At 38.9% G+C, this 13,902-nt stretch overlaps 1 protein-coding gene across 1 annotated transcript in view; it reads right to left on the reverse strand.

Moving 5' to 3' along the window:
- The window catches only part of LOC107719498 (phosphatidate phosphatase LPIN1-like), a gene marked incomplete at its 3' end in the record, with an annotated part of 31,033 nt that extends 17,415 nt beyond the window's left edge, over positions 1-13,618 (reverse strand). The window contains exons 1-3 of the mRNA XM_016526917.1: positions 13,460-13,618; positions 5,599-5,799; positions 3,470-3,565 (exon numbers count right to left, since the gene is read on the reverse strand). Of these exons, the coding sequence (XP_016382403.1) occupies positions 3,470-3,565; positions 5,599-5,799; positions 13,460-13,528 (366 nt within the window). The remainder of the gene's footprint in view (positions 1-3,469; positions 3,566-5,598; positions 5,800-13,459) is intronic.
- Positions 13,619-13,902: the final 284 nt, after the last annotated feature.

Genomic DNA, 13,902 nt, shown 5'->3' on the forward strand with positions numbered 1-13,902 from the left:
AAAGGGGAGCACTGCTAATATTACCACGAGAACAGCCCACGGAGCGAGGAATCCAACTCCTCAGAGAGAATTAAATGCTCGAAAGAAAACATGCTCACAATAACCCTCAATGGTGAGGGGAGCGATACTTCCAAGTGTGTCAAATTAGAGACACACTGGTTGAGTGGAGCCCAAGGCAAGTACCGGGGTCTAAGCCAACTCACAGAAAAGGAACGAGGCTAATAATGCATAACCCTTACTATACAGGATTTCAGAAAGTGCGCAGAGTCTTAGCGTGCACACTTACCACTATGTGGATTTCAGAAAGTGCACAGAGCTTAGCGTGTGCACTTACCATAGCATGGATTTAAGAGCTTCCCAAGCATCTGCTCACAGATGCCCGGAAGTACTGAGCCAAACAGGAGTGACAAGCTCAAAGATAACCCTCTGATACGAGGGGAGCACTGCCTGAGACAGCATTACACAAGAAGGTTCTCGCAAATGCCACCTATACTTCCCGCTCGATGCCTCAGCAAGAGGGGATATCCTGGTGACCAGGAAGCCCCTCAGGGCGACCTAGATACGGCGTACCAGACAGGGCAGCCTGAAAGCATAAGCCCAGCCCGGACGTCCAGGAAATTTTGCAGTGCCGTGCCGGGGGCCTGATGATCAAGAAGACTGTAATGCAGGAAGTTCCAACCTAACCTCGGTCAGGTGGAGAGATGGTTGTTACAGGGGAATTAGGAAGGGGAAGATAAGGGTAGCCTTCTGTGCCCATCTCTGATCCTCAGACCGAGACGGGCCAGGACCCCTGGGTTGTTCGGGCTCAGACCTGGACCTTCGTGGAATTAAGGATTTGAAGGCCGCTGAGCGCGCCTTCGCCTGCCTGAACTTCTCAACTACCGTCTCGTCGGAAGTACCGAAAAGCTCGGAAGGCAAAACCGGAGCATCAAGAAGAAAGCCCCTCTCTTTCTAATAGCCGCTTTCGCGCATCCCCTCGATGTTGGCATTACTCGTATGCTGGAACCGATGGATGCGTGAGGAAAACGGCCTCTTCCATTCCTTCTCAATCTCTGTATGGAGATCAGGAAGAAAAGGAAGGCTCACCTGAGCTGGAGGGCTATGGTCAGAAAGATAACGCTCATCAAGACGACCTCGCGACGTCACTTTCTTGGCCCGCTTCCGTGGCGCGATCCATAACCTCCAATAGCTCATCATACGCAGGGCAGGAGGATTGGGAGGGCTCAGCCTCAGCTTCTTCGCCCTCCTCAGACATCTCCTGCTCTTCCTGGGCCGAACCCAGCAGAGCACTGGCCCCTGGATCAGACGATGTTAGGGAAATAACATCATCCTCCAGCGGCTCACTCTCGTCCACAGCCGACGAGCGCGAGAGGGAAAGCCCCTCTTTAACCTCCTGGGGTCGACGGTGGCGCCTGCGCCACCACGTGCATGTTTTACTGATAAGAGCAAAAAGAACTTAAAATGCTCGTTCATTTTTGTTTGTACACATAAGAGTAATACACCATTCGAATCTGTAAAGGGTCTACTTTTATTTATGTACACTCACAATAACAACAAAACATTGTGTTTTTGTTAAATAAAGAAAATAAACAGGGTGTGCGTTCAGCTTTCTCAGTCTCCGCGAATATCCCTCTAAAACGCGTCAGTAAAATAAACCAAAACTCAGCGAAGACTTGACATAGAGACATGAGAATTATATCTATGGAAAGCTTGAGATGTCTACTTTTAAATGAAGCAAGTCAAAACGAAAACAAATATTCTCAGTTTATGTAATCAATATGAAACCAAGGACAGGTACAGTTTCTCCGTCTCACTTCATTATCTGATAATGACCTGAGGCGGGACACGCCCACACGCTATTCACAGGGAGAATAGTTCGGTGATTCACCTACGAGGCACACGCCCCCCGGGCAATGCGATAAAAAAGATCAAGTTTCCACAGTTTCTTTCTTTGACTTTTCTACGCATTTGGAAGATGGCACGCTATTCATGCAAGGAAGCTCTGGAGTTGATTTTGGACAGTGATGAAGAATTTACCGTTTCCTCAGAAGAAGATTGCGACTCCGACGACGAACGGTTGTATTTTGAGGAGAGAATTGATCCAGCTGAGGATTTTCCAGCAAGTTGTTACGATCTAATATAGCTTGAATAGTAGCTAATTTTTTTATTTTTATTTGGTGTTTATTTAATGTTAATTGCTATGCTAATAAATCAAATAAAGAGTTTTATACATTTAATTTGAATACATGTGTGTTTTTATGTAGATGTGAATTTAATGTTCATTGCTAATAAATCAAATAAAGGGTTTTAATCATTTAAGTTTAATACATTTGCACTTTTATTTTATTTAATTTTGATTTAATTTAATTTAATGTTTATTGCTAATAAATAAAAAAGAGTATTAAACATTGTGGTGGTAGTACATTGTAGTAGCTGTATATTCTACTACATTTTATATTCACTATATGAATATAAAACTAAGTATAAAACTAAATAAATATAAAAACTAAAACTAAGTTCCATTACATCTGTAGAAGATCATGTCCTAAAATGCTACACCAGAGCATCCAATGTATTCAATGTGCTTCTCTAGAACTGTTACACTTGTATTCATAACAGAATATCATATTAACATAAATGACGGTATTCAAGACAGTAGCAATTTCATATTCCTGTGAATGCAATCCAGGGATAGCTCTCTGCTTGCTACTGGCTATATTTAGTCAAATGAAGCACAAACATCTAAACCGGTTCAGACAAATAGACGGTGATTCTGCTGGCATAAAGAATAACATAATTTAGCGAGCACATAATATTGCTACACAGGTGTATAGCAAAGAGAGCATTATTTTAGTAACACAAGGCAAAGGTTGAGGGATCACAGGAAAAGTACATCTCTCTTTTTTGTGCCATTGTCAGAGCCAGAATGTTCCACATGAGTGCTAACCAGGGCAACCATTCTAGCAATTACCGAACGCAGTGTACCTCAGCAGATATTCATCTCAGGCATTTGTGCCTGTGATGAGCAAGAAACCATCTGTGCTCAGAAAGTAATGAGGACGTTTGAAAGACTAAGCCAGGAGGATAACCGACATACACGGACAGAGCTTTTCTTATCTCAGCAGTCTCAGGACAGTGTTCAGGGCTTTTCTCTGGTACATTACTTTGCCCTTTAAATTGGCTGGCTTTTGCTTTCAAGCTTGGGAAGCATGAAGATGGGTGCCGTTTTAGAAAGAACAACAGTGCCCTTGGCTGAAAGAGTCTGTTCTAGAGCAAAGTGTTCAAGCTCGGGTAGCAGAATGCATGCAGCTGGATTGTTTCCAGCAAACAAGTTCAGATTTCAAGCTTTGGTATACTCATGAGGAGACTTGCATACGTCGTGTTACATTTCTCAGTGCACATTGACTCTTGGCTGCAATAAAAGCAGAGCTACAGGATTTATTGTTTGGTACAGGATGCCGGTACTCACCTCATCACTTTCTGTTTCTTTGACAAAGAATGCCTCTCCATTTTCACCTAGTTTCATGTGTAAGCTGACCGGCTCCCCATTTATCTCAATGTCAACCTGAGGAGAAAGGGAACATGGAATGCTGTCACTATAATAAAGGCAATTTACAACAGTAAGCCATGTGCAACACAAGGCCAATGACAATGCTAATTTTATCCCATCTTCAAACAACAACTTCAAAGAGTATATTTATGTCCATGGCTTTGATATAATAATATATTTTAACTGATATGTCTCCAGACATTCTGGACATTGGACAGAATAAAAATGAAAATTCGGAATCATTTACTCATATTTACATGGTTCCAAACCCATAGTTCAATTCAGTTCACATTTATTTGTATAGCGCTTTTCACGATACATGTTGTTTCAAAGCAGCTTTACAGAAAATTAATGTTTCTGCGTTACAATTAAGAGTGATCTGTTATCAGAGGTGACTGTGTCAAAGCAATGTCCATATGGCAGAAATGTGGATTAAACAAATCATGAGAATTTTGTTCATCCTCAGAACACAAATGATATTTTATATTTTTAAAATATTATCTTATCCTTTTTGTCCCTTCATTTAAAGTCCACACAATCAAAATTTTACACATCAAAAAGTACAAAAATACATTGTAAAAGTAATCCATTTGAACTGAGCAGTTTAATCCAAGCCTTCTGAAGAGACTGGATCACTTTATATGATGAACACATTTCATTTAGGCTTTTATTTACATATGACCACTGATCAATGCACATACATAGAGGACTTCAAACATGGTAAACGGAAGCCTAAACGGATGCTGGACTTGGTTGATGCATGATAACAACCCTAATTGAGCATGTTTACATGCATACCAATGGGCTGATATAACTACCAAAAATCAGTTTATTGCGTTAACCTGATTTACTGGTTTGCATCCACATCAATAGCCTAGCAATGCAAGTAAACATTGTTTACAAGACTGTATTAAAAATCAGATTATTCCCAGGTGATGACGTCTATGTCAGGATTATGGACCTGTTTTGGTGTGTTTTCCCTCCCCATGTGCTCCGTGACCCAGTTTATTCCTTGTTTGATTTGGTTTCATGTGATTCAGGTGTGTCTTGTCAATTGTCCTCATTACCCCATGTATTTAAGTCCCAGTCTGTGCATTCTGTCTTTGTCGGGTCTAACAGTGTGATGTACGTGTGTCTTCTCCTGTTCCTGGTTTGGATTGCCCCTCGTGTGGATTCATTAAAGACTGTTTATTATAATCTATATCTCCGTCGTTCACTCCGACACAGTGCGTGACAGTCTAAGTGTAAGCATCTGTTTGTGATGTTAAAGCATTAAAAACCCCAGAGTATTTGAAATGTCAGCAGGAAACTTGAACAGACTTATTCTACAAGTTTCTACAACTGTACCACCTGTCCTTTGGTTGCTCGTGACGAGAATAATTTTTTTATATTTGGTTACACTTTATTTTATGTGTCCTTGTTACAGTGTAATTATACATTTAAGTACTGAGTAATATTTATTAACTACATGTACTTACTATGGTTAGGGTGAGGGTTAGAGTTTGGCTTAGGGTTACTTGCATGTAATTATTCATAATTAATTGTTATTATAATAGTAAGTACATGTAACATGTGTAACAAGGACACCTTAAAATAAAGTGTTACCTTATATTTCTTGGGTCAAGAAAAATTCAGAGTTTGCGATATAATTTCCCCCTCCTCTAGCGCAAATCACTTGCTGTGGATGGATGGTCCACAGCAGGTGGATGCAGGTTAAGGTGTTTATATGCTGGACGAAATGGGTAAATATCTAGCTGTGTCGAGTTTACGACCTTATGCCACCAGTTTACCATAGTTACATGACCACATGCTTTGCTACAAGCATAATTGGTTTAAGAACGTGCATGTGAACACACTCATTGGTTCTTGCAGAAGCTCGAATATGCTTGTGTGACACATGACCTCAAAAGTAAATAATGAAAGAATATTATTTTTAAGGGGTGAAAAAACCTTTTAACACAGCAGATGAATCAGTGAAATGGTAAGCTACAAAAATATGGTAAATCTCATATGCTGCCACCCTAAAGCATGTCTGTGCTAGTGCTTACCACTTTCTCCCGGGAGCGCAGAACTCCCATCTTGCCGAAACGGACATGAAAAGGCGAACACTGCAGAGTGCCGTCAGGCTGACGCACCACAATTACATCGATACAGCCGGACAGGGTGGCAGGGTTAAGTCCTCTGTACAGCTCCTTCACCTGCACAAAAACCTGACCGGCTAGCTGGCCCACGTAGTTCATGGTCTGACTCTGAAATAGCGAGAAGTCAAGCTTTTAAAGGCAAGCATGAAACTACTCAAATCAATACCTTAAAATAATCCAAAAAATGTCCCTTATTGTTTTATTATGTTCCAATTATTATGTTCTGTGTTGCTCTTTTACATGTAACAAACAATTTTCTATTAATAAACAAGTACTTGATCTTTTTATCGTTAAACCAAGCTATATAATTCTCTGTGAACTTCAGCACTACAATTAATAACTGTCTGTGTGAAAGTGCAGAGGCAAGTGTGTAAAGGCAAATGTGATGTTGATGAGCCACCTTTGTGTGTTTAGTGAGTATGATAACACTCAACATCTCTATAATAAACAGTCCTCTAGGATTGTGCAAAATTTTGCAGGCCTAATGGAAAAGAAAAAACCTGTAGAGTGAACTAGGTCTAATAAAAACATGCTGTCTTGCTCAACTCAAGCCCAGATCTCTTTGGCAATTTAGGTGAAAGGTAAAATATCATAGAACCCCTTAAGACTGCAAGCAGTAGATAGAATGACATTGCTCAAAAAAGGATTACAAGTGGTGTTCCTCAAGCATTGCCAAGGGTTTAATAATGCCTGGTTCTGGCATGCTCTACCAACCCAGAAAACTACTGCCTCTCATGCACAGCACATAATGTTTAAAGTAATTAGCTAATTGCAAGTGTCTGCAATTTAAAAAAAATATTGTGCACTATTACAATATGCAAGCTAGGGCTTGCGTATTTCCGACAAGGCAGAGCAAGTTGGCATTAATGGGAAGGAAAGAAAGAAAAATCATTTTGTATGCATGAAGAGTTCCCACACTTTTTGAACAATTAATTTAATGACTTGCCCAATGACCTTTCCAGCTGTTCATGATTACTAAAAGGATTTATTTAGAATTAGATTTCTGGCCAGATTTGCATTTGTTTATCAGGTGCCAATTTTCTGACTTAAAGGGGTCATATGATGCGATTTCATTTTTTCCTTTCTCTTTAGAGTGTTACAAGCTCTTGGTGCATAAAGAAGATCTGTAAAGTAACATTTATATTTAGTTCCGTACAAATGACCCTCAACAGACAGACTGAAGCTGCCTGTGGTCAAACATTTCAAGCCAAAGATATATATTCTGTATATTAATTACAGACTTTGCCTGGAAATCACAGGTTTAAAATTCACTAATCTTTTTAGGGTTTCCCTGACTGGAAAGTCTGGCTTTTAGAAAAACCTGACAATCTTTTTAGCCCAAATAATTCGCCCCTAGAATCAACCCCGAGATTGTGTAAAAACCTTCAAGTAAGTCTTCATTGTTCATACACAACAGACTAGTCCTGCACATTTACACAAATGCACATAGTCACGTGGGACTGGCATGGCTCCAATAGTTCTGCTGTTAAGATACTGGTGCCAATAATAGCACAAGCATCCAAATGTACAGTGCATCTATGATGCTTGATTTGACACTAGAGCTACAGGATAACTACTGCATAACTGCCTAATCACAAACACTTTAAGACTCATTTCAACTAATTAAAACAGAATATCATCCAAAGGACAAGGAGGTCACTGTTAAGCTCATTAAAAATGAAACAAAAGGAATAATAATGCATATACATGCATTATTACATATTAAGAATGTATATTTTGCAATCACTAGCCTACTGAATCATAGATAATAGATAAACTAATAGAGAAATGACATGCAAGTACTCGGCTGTACATATATTTCAGATGGCACTTAGAGGTACGTCTACAACATAAAATGTGTATGATCGTACTGATAATTGCACGACAGATCATTACAGTCACAGACCCAATGAATGTAAACAATCATCAGCTGTGCTATAAAAACAGAAGCCCTTCACTGTGTTAACCCACACAAGTGCATGCATTTACGTTTGCAAATGATTATAAACAGGATGGAAATGAGAGGCCAGGGAGGGATGAAATTCCCTGTAATACATACGTGGGATGCGGCAGAGGCGTTAGGATGTCACAGCCATTCAAAAGTACTTAGTGGATCCTCGGACGCGGCTGAATCCGGTGTTGATGTTCGCTGCTCTTCGTTAATGTATTTTGTCTCTACCGTTTGACACACTGTCTGTTCACTGACTGTCTGTGTTGGTATTCAAAGCAGGGTGGAAACTGCAGTGAGTAGCAGTCCCTGCCTCTGCAGCTGACATCACAGTTAACCCTTTGCACCCATCTACATTGCTAGCTACGCGACGCGGCAAACAGATATAAGCTCCCATTTACAGTCTATGAAGCTGCCTACTGTATCCGCGCGACGCGTCTTTCAAGGTTGGGGTTGGAGTCACGACGTCGCCACACAGTGGACCAATCAAACACTTTGTTGATGTGACGCGACGCGACAAGAACGCTAGCGTTGGCTATTCGACACCGCAAACAAGCGTCAACTTTACTTGTACACTACAAGGCATTATAGTTATTTTAAGCATCTTTAACATTTAGTTTTAAACGTTTTTTAACGCAATTAACGTTTATTCGAGACTATTTTTGTTGTGGTTGCGTTTTAAATAGCCAATTTTTAAATCAGTCAATGCATCGACTGAAACTGCCTAATTTGCATTTAATTATAATTGCTTACTGAATATGGCATTGCGGTGGTGAAATATGCTGACCATGCATTACATTTAATGCACGCGTTTAATGGATTTTACACGTAAAATTTTGCTCACGTGGCAGCCAGGAAAGCAGCAGCAGCTGAACTGGCATTCGACTGTTTACAAAAGCATAAGTGTGTGTGTCTGTGGCTGCATGTAATCATAGAAGAGATATGTGGGTGCTTGAGTGGTGGTTTACTGATTATTATTCCACCAGTATTGCAAGCTGTCAAAATTGAAAGGTTTTTAATTGCATGTATTTTATGGCTCATACAGCTTGTTCATAATTGCATAAGGGTGAAAAAGAAAAACTGCACAGATGTACAGCAAGTGTATCAGATGGTAACATAACGTATATATATATATATGTGTGTGTGACCCTGGACCACAAAACCAGTCTTAAGTCGCACTATTATATTTGTAGCAATAGCCAAAAATACATTGTATGGGTTAAAATTATAGATTTTTCTTTTATGCCAAAAATCATTAGGATATTAAGTAAAGATCATGTGCCATGAAGATATTTTGTAAATTTCCTACCGTAAATATATCAAAACGTAATTTTTGATTAGTAATCTGCATTGCTAACTTCATTTGGACAACTTTAACGGCGATTTTCTCAATATTTTGATTTTTTTTGCACCCTCAGATTCCAGATTTTCATATAGTTGTATCTCGGCCAAATATTGTCCTATTCTAACAAACCATACATCAATGGAAAGCTTACTCAGCTTATTATTAGAGCTTTCAGATGATGCCCAAATCTGTATTTTGAAAAATTTACACTTATGACTGGTTTTGTGGTGCAGGGTCACATATATTGTTAAGAAATAGTGTGGATGTTGGTTTAGATGCTGTACATGCCACTAAACTATTCTGACATAGCAGTTATTGTAGTGTAATGTACTTGTACTGTGGTAACCCGGGTGTCCTTTGAGAGGAATTTCAGACCTTGTGTTTGTTTGAATGGTTCAGAGGACAATGTCTGTGTGTATGTGTGTGTTTAAACTGCTGGCTTTCTCTGAGAAGGGTGACTAAAGAAAACAAAGGTATGTATGAGTGTGTTTCTCTGAAGTGCTATTCAGGCAATAAACAACCTAAGAGAATTTGGTCATGTTAAAGCAAGGACTGCAGCACTCCGATTGCACAGCGTACTCAGCATGGCATGCACTCTATTTCATCATGATCTGTTGATTTCTCCACTGGTGGGGTTTGTAGGAATCAGAGAATATGATTTTGCTTTCACACCTGGCTCGTTGTTTCGGAACCTGGCGCGTTTCCTCCCTTAGCTCGGTTCGTTTGGGCATATGTGAACATGGCAATCGCGCTCGGATCCGCGCCAAAACAATCGGTCCGAGATCGCCTGAACGAGGTGGTCTCGGCTCGATTGAAAACGAACTCTGGAGCGGTTCGGTTGTAGTGAGAAAGCAATGTGACCAGGTGTGAAAGCACTCTATTCAGTGAATTGGGGCCTGTATTTCTGCATCACTTCATTGTATTCCTGACATCTCAGGGCAGAACAGCATGTACCATAGGCAGTAAAACAAGATCCTGCTCAGTTAGTATGATGGATTGGGTTGTAAACAAGTGGTGAAAGTATGTTTGAGAGCATGACATATAACAATGTTCCGCAGATTGTGTGAACATGCTCAAACACACAACATATAATAATAAGGAATTATGACTGTAACCTGATTAAAAAAATCAATAAAATGCAATCAAAATGGTATGATGATTAATTAAATGAATTAATTACATTTATCAATATTTGCTGAAAAAAGCCCCAAAATTAAGATTATTTACTAGACTACCAAATCAATGAATAGACAGTATGATTGCAGACTCTCAAAAACTCAAAAGTGCGAATTCAAACCTGAATTTCTCAGATGGTAGTAAAAATAATTAGTAAATTTTTATTTATACATTTTTTATTTTTTTAAATATATTAAAAAAAAACTTTTTATATTTTTATCACATATTTTTAACAATTAAAGACACTAAATAAACACTTTATATTAGCAGCCCTAATTAAATTAAATAATACTAATAATACTTAATAATTAATAAATTAAATAATACTGATAATACTACAAAATAATACTTTTGGCTTTAAGGCCCCACAACAGTTTAAAGGCCCCCAGCCCAGTTTTTTTTTTCTTTTTCTAAACTTATTATATTCTATGGACATTTTTAGACGATCCCATGAATTAAGTATAAGTGAAATGGTGAAAATGCTCCAAATGTTTACCTAATAAAATATTTTATACTTTGGCATAACAAGAAAAATGTATATTCATTATATTAATTTTACTTTTCCAGGTCTCCAAATCACTCTTAGGCTAGAATATATGAGGCAGGCTTTCCTGGATATATAAGAAGGCATGGGAACCTTGGTTCTTCAAAAGGGAAAGAAGTGACATTTGTAGTTTTTAGCCTATTTTTAAAACTTTATTTATTTATTTTGATAATTCCTTGGTTGAGAACCACTGGACTTAAGAACCTAGCAGGAACACACTGAAAGAACATGAGTGGAGATATCAGACTATATTTGTACCCTCTTGTCTTTTCTGAACCACACCACACAGATTGCAAAAGTGGAAACCGAAGAACAGGCTTGGCTGGAATATCATGCTGATGCCTGTTTATAGTCAATCAAGCTAAAGACCCTGTTTTCAACAAACAGCAAAACAGTTTCCCTGGTCTCAGCACAAGCAGACTCTCGCTCGGGCTGCAGTGGTAGCTTTACATCAGTTATTTCAGCCTTGACGTAGCACTGGCCATACTTAACTGCAAAAAGAGGTTCAATTACATCAATCATTATAAACCTGCATCTTTATACTCCGTTGAAACAACCACAACAACCTAGCATAATTAAAGCTACAGGTGATCAGCATTAGTATTTTCTTCAGAAAACATAAAAGTGTAGTTTGTATTTGTATTTAATTGCACTGTAATGAAACAGAAACAAGGGCTCTTAAAAATCAACCATTCATGAATCATGAATCACAGCCATTAATGGGTTCTTTGATGACCACGGCAGTGATTATTCAGCAACGTACAGCTCCTGACCTTCACTGACTCCTGCTGAACACATATGACTTCTCCAGACATTGCCTGACCTTTAATTAAACATCTTATGTCACCTTTTATTAAAAATACTCTGGTTTAATGATAACATTGTACAGACGTCCAAACACTTTGAGGAATGAATTTGCTCAGAGGTTGAACGCAAACCTGGTCAGTCTATTTGGAAATGCCCATGTAATCTGACACAGTGACGCGCACTCAACGCTCTTTGGTTCTAGGTCACATAACAGGCTGTAGAAGCAGTTCATGGTGTCCCTGCCGATGGACCGTCCCCCAGTTGAGCCTAACGGACATTTGATATGCAGGTGCCAAAAGCTCCTTATTCAGTGGCGGCTGGTCGGGGGAGGCACAGCTTCCCCATAATTTTGAGGTAAAAATGGGGGGAGGACGATTTAATGTTAAAGGGGTCATATGATGCGATTTCAATTTTTCCTTTCTCTTTGGAGTGTTACAAGCTCTTGGTGCATAAAGAAGATCTGTAATGTTGCAAAGACTAAAGTCTCAAATCCAAAGAGATATTCTTTATAAAAGTTAAGAGTCAGCCACGCCTACCTTTCACAATTCATTTCATTTCATGTCTCAGAATGTGTATTTTTTGTTTGTAATTTCACAGTTGTAATACCATAACGTGAAAGCGTCGCTTTTCTATCGCGAATGTGCCGAATCTGCTGATGTAATTACAACCGCTAATGATAGAGAAGGGGAGGGGGAGGGGGAGGCCGGTGGAGAGCTTGAGCTCTCGTGCCTCCGTTGGTAAAAAAAATTAGCCAATCACCATCGAGTGTTCACTTTCAGCGCTGAGGAGTGTTGAGAAAATAACCCTTGCAAGGGAGGCTAGCCTCCCTTCTGATATCAACCAATCATCAAAGAAGATTTACCAAGCTGTCATTCAACAGTATATATACAAATAAAAAAAAAAGGGAAAACGGCCTAAGCTGGATATAGGATACAGCAGTCGGCTTAATGAAATGGCGCAACAGGCAGCTCTCTTAAACACAGACTTTTAAGAAGGGATGGATGTTTGCTTCAAGAGATAGGCCAGGTAAGTGAAATTATATTAACTTGCTGTATGTATGTCGTTTTCTTTACGTTTTCTGACTAAAAGCAACCAAAAAAGCATTTTAAAGTGGTTAAGCAAATTATAATAATAATAATCGGCAGGGATCCCAGACCAATACAATTAGTGTGCCTCCTCTATTTTAAAACCCACGAGCCACCACTGTATTTGATTGGCAACAGATTTACCAAGCTGTCATTCAAACAGTATATATACAAATTAAAGAAATAGGGAAAACAGCCTAAGCTGGATATAGGCTACAGCAGTCTGCTTAATTAAATGGCGCAACAGGCAGCTCTCTTTTAACACAGACTTTTAAGAAGGGATGGATGTTTGCTTCAAGAGATAGGCCAGGTAAGTGAAATTATATTAACTTGCTGTATGTATGTCGTTTTCTTTACGTTTTCTGACTAAAAGCAACCAAAAAGCCATTTTAAAGTGGTTAAGCAAATAATAATAATAATAATAATAATAACAATAATCGGCAGGGATTCCAGACCAATACAATTAGTGTGCCTCCTCTATTTTAAAACCCACGAGCAGCCACCATTTACAGACTAATTAATAAACATCATAATATAATAAATATGCAAATCATAATTCAAGTCCTGTCCATTAGAACATTTCTCTCAAATCCATGCATATTATACACACTTTTGTTATAACATGCTAATAATTCATTCCTGAAATGAGAACCTTATTTGAAAATAACTATTTCAGAACAATCATTCATGCCACAATCAGCACAAAATTACTAAGAATATGCAATGAAACACTAAAGCTATTCGAAAAGCTATAAACCAATTAAATTATGTTTCTATAATATCTATCCCAGACAGACATTTTTCAGTGTTTTAGTCCATCATACTGAATATTAAAGTGACAAATCATGGTGTAGGCCTATTACCCATGTCCAGCTCGTCTCATTTGGGCTGAATCTCTCATTGTATCCTTCCACTTGATCCTCTGCTATCATGATTCCATTATCCACTCGCGTATATGAAATAAGCCTTTACTACAAAGCTGAGACTAGTCTTTATGCAATGCTTGTGCTAACAACTGAGCAGTGAGCTATATACTGGGCTTGGTGTTTTCGTATACTAATTTTACCAAGTGTGTTCTTGGAATGGTGTCCACAGGCGAAACTTGAGAGGCCTGGCATGAAGCGGCCGGTCAGGCCCTCCCTGAGAGAGGGGATTCATTGAATCGTTCATTAAAACAATTCGTTCTAAACACTGATTCATTCATGTAATAGTGCAACTATTCTGTGTTGCTCTGAGACAGGCGACAGTTGATTTCTGCTTTGACTTGGTTTGGAAGTGTTTTTTATTATTAAAAACCTAAGTTACT

The sequence above is a fragment of the Sinocyclocheilus rhinocerous genome, unplaced genomic scaffold, assembly GCF_001515625.1.
Source record: "Sinocyclocheilus rhinocerous isolate Xijiao unplaced genomic scaffold, SAMN03320098_v1.1 scaffold1234, whole genome shotgun sequence".
Lineage (NCBI taxonomy): Eukaryota > Metazoa > Chordata > Actinopteri > Cypriniformes > Cyprinidae > Sinocyclocheilus > Sinocyclocheilus rhinocerous.